General features: G+C 36.9%; 1 protein-coding gene across 1 annotated transcript; it reads left to right on the forward strand.

Annotated features, from left to right (window-relative positions):
• The first annotated feature begins 261 nt into the window (after positions 1-261).
• Positions 262-2,356, forward strand: LOC114316560 (putative WRKY transcription factor 7). The gene is made up of 4 exons (XM_082872387.1): positions 262-379; positions 698-810; positions 1,573-2,018; positions 2,122-2,356. Exons 1-4 carry the CDS (start codon positions 262-264, stop codon positions 2,354-2,356), a joined length of 912 nt encoding a protein of 303 aa, XP_082728513.1.
• Positions 2,357-3,283: the final 927 nt, after the last annotated feature.

A 3,283-nucleotide genomic window follows, 5' to 3' on the forward strand; every position in this document is an offset into this window, starting at 1 on the left:
ATACAGATCAATCCGAGAATCTCAGAAACATCAGAAAAAATTAACATTTGTTCAAACATTTATATCAGAAAAAATTAACAGAGTATGAGAAACTTGTTAACCAAAATGAAACAACTATCCAGTCACACATTTCTTCAAACATTTGCAGTGCATTGTCTAACCCAGATTTGAAATCAAACAACTATGTTTATTTTGTGCCAACAAAAAAAAGAAGGGGAAAATGAAATAGTGCAAGCCACATCCACTGAAATACAACTTCACATGGTGGTGGAAATGTTTGTTCTTGGTAGCAATGGGTGTGGACGTTTTGAACTTCAATCATCTTTTGCAGGAAGCTTTCCCAAACAAGTCGTCGGAGAAGGGGTGAGGGTGAGGCTGGGTGAGAGAGAGAGGGGGTGCCAATTTGTTTGAATTTTTAATTTTTTTTTGTAGGCAGCGAGTGGCGGCGACGGTGGTGGGGGAGGTGATCTGCTTGTTAGTGATGGTGTCTTGCATGATCTGGTTGAATCCAGGTCATGAGTTTTGGTAGTAGTTAAGGGAGTGGTGTTGTTGTTGGGAGTGGCAGAGTGTGAGGAGAGAGAGAAGAAAAGAAGTAAAAGGGTAATGCCATGGAGGAGAGAGAGAGATGAGAGAGTGTGCGGGAACATTTTAGTTCCAATTTTGAATTTTTTGTTTTGTTTTGTTTTGTTTTTAATAGCCGTTGGATTTGTTGGGCTCAATCTCAGCCATTGCACAGAAGAAATGAAGGAGGGGAGTAAAGGAGAGGATCTGAACTCGTTCAAGAGGACAATGGTTCAAATAGTTGGTATGGTAAGATTTGTTGAATATATATTATAAAAATATTCAAATTAATGAAACATTTATAATTTATAATAAATTCAAGTTTATGTTTAAAAAAATAAATAATTAATATAATTTTAATAATTTCTTAAGATTATTATTTGACTTAATTATGAGATTATATTTATTCGATTAATTTTATTTTTTTTATGTTATAATATAAATAATTTAAATCATTAAAATATAACCAAAATAAATCTAACAAAGTGTGACGGTACGCGTGATGTCATAGCACGTATCCCAAATCCTCTGCACTGCACCACACCACACCGCGTGACCAAAACTACTCCAAGTATAGATAATGTGATATGCTCTAATCCAATTAGCTTCAATAATTATTAATATTTATAAAATTTAGGGGAATTGACCACTAAATCTCATTTTGTGGACTTGTAATCTATAAGGTCCTAAATGTTTTCTTGGTAATTGGATGATCCCTTAATTTGTTTGTTGATTGTTTTTCCACTACTAGTATTATTAGTTGATTGGTGTGGGTTTGTATAGGGAAGGTGAATGGGTGTTTGTGTGTCACGTTGATCGGGAAAGCACATTAATACCTTTTTTTAATTTAATAGGTTTGTAACACTCATAGAAGTAGAACGTGGTTTCGTACGTGACGTGAACACACGAAATAAGGCACACTAAAATGGTTTCAGATTTCCGTTTCGGATTTCTCACAACTCGAATTTCGAAACCCACGTTATAGATGGAGTGAGTGGGTTCACGTTATAGTTCATTTCGTTTCTCGATCGAACTCGAACTGGTCACGATTGCTTTAGAAGAGGTGTTGTGACTCCTCACCAACAGCAACAGAGGACCCATGAAACAGAGTCGGTGGAGGAAAAGCTAGGTTCGGTTCCTAGAGTTTACTGTCCGAAGCCGATTCAGAGATTGCCTCATCTTCCTCACAATCACCAAGTGAAAAACGAATCTACTGATCGGAAGGAGTTAGCAAAGATGATAAATTTCGCGGCAGTGGCGTCGCTGCCGAATTCATTCACGTCGTCTCTGACGGGAGACACCGACAGCCTACGGCATTCGATGTCGTCGGCGTTTCAGATTACGAACTCGTCGTCGGCTGGTCGGTCGCCGCTGTCCAAGAGGAAGTGCAACTCGATGGACGATGCGGTCGCCAAGTGCAGTGCGTCCTCAGGGCGATGCCATTGTTCTAAGAAAATGTAGGGTTCATTATTCACATCATCAAATAGTTAATTGTTGTTATAATTATTGTATTTTATAGATTTCATTGAGTGTTTTTTTTTTTTTTTTTTTTTTGATTAGGAAATTGAAGGTGAAGAGAATAGTAAGAGTGCCGGCAATAAGTGTGAAGTTGGCCGACATACCATCGGATGATTATTCTGGGAGAAAGTATGGTCAAAAGCCCATCAAAGGTTTCCCACATCCAAGGTGTGTGATCCCTCTGTTTTTCTTTTTGAGCATATCAGTGGACTGTTGCACTGTTGGCGTCAAACATAGGTACCAGTGTTTCTCTGTTCCCGTTCCACTATCGGTGTAATAACAGCGACATTGATTTGTGCACTGGTATGAATGTGTGGGAATGATGAGGGATGACTTTGTAATACAAAATTTCGAACATCGTGTTCAACGGGCGACAAGGGACACAATTGCCAAATCAGTACAGGAATGAGTGGATATTAATGCACAGTAACGTGGACAGTCCGACCAAACCATATTCCTTTTGCTACGACGACAGTGAGTCACGTTTCTGTGCAGCAAACAAAGTTCCCATCCCCCACACCAAACAACTAAATCCAAAGTAATCCTAATCCCACTCTGAAACCTATGTAAATGGCTTTCCTCACACCCCCCTAATATAAATGGGATACAACATACCAAAAAAGAAAAATCTCCACAAATCATGGCAGGGTATATTCATCCAGCAACACTTCCAAACCATTCAAATTAGGACTACCCAGTAGCAAATTATGCCGTAAATGGACCTGGCAAACAAAGAGAAAACCCGTGGGACCAAATAGATTACAAGATACTCAAATGGGACTTTTCAATAATTTCCCCTAAAATTTATTAAAATTTAAGATAATTTTTTAAAAATATGATATTTTCTCTAAATTCAATTGGACTACCTACCTGCTCCATTGGTTTGCTTTAAACGTGCTCTGCCGACACATCAGATTGGGAAACATGAATTAATCATTACTCATTCCCATCTTGATAGAGCTATCCATTAACATGAACAGTCACTCTCATAAAATTATTCAGAAATTTATCTCTATCATATCTTATATAGATCTATATAAATCTCATATTATATAAATTATTTTTTATCTTATAATTATTTATTTAGAAAATTTTGAATGAATAAGTCTGAGTTAGCAGACTTTTTCTAACAAGAATGTTAGGAATATAAATTTTTTTATTAAAACTTTAAGAAATTGATAGAAATTGATAAAACTCATACCCA

This window comes from Camellia sinensis, chromosome 5 (genome assembly GCF_055761805.1).
Source record: "Camellia sinensis isolate YWXY chromosome 5, ASM5576180v1, whole genome shotgun sequence".
NCBI classification, from domain to species: Eukaryota; Viridiplantae; Streptophyta; class Magnoliopsida; order Ericales; family Theaceae; genus Camellia; species Camellia sinensis.

What these genes read in the sequence shown, in the direction of transcription:
- LOC114316560 (XM_082872387.1), top strand. Translation starts at nt 262, where the DNA reads ATGGTGGTGGAAATGTTTGTTCTTGGTAGCAATGGGTGTGGACGTTTT. An exon ending in TGGTTCAAATAGTTGGTATG is followed by an intron (nt 811 to 1,572) that starts GTAAGATTTGTT and finishes TTCACGTTATAG; the next exon opens with TTCATTTCGTTTCTCGATCG. An exon ending in TGCCATTGTTCTAAGAAAAT is followed by an intron (nt 2,019 to 2,121) that starts GTAGGGTTCATT and finishes TTTTTTGATTAG; the next exon opens with GAAATTGAAGGTGAAGAGAA.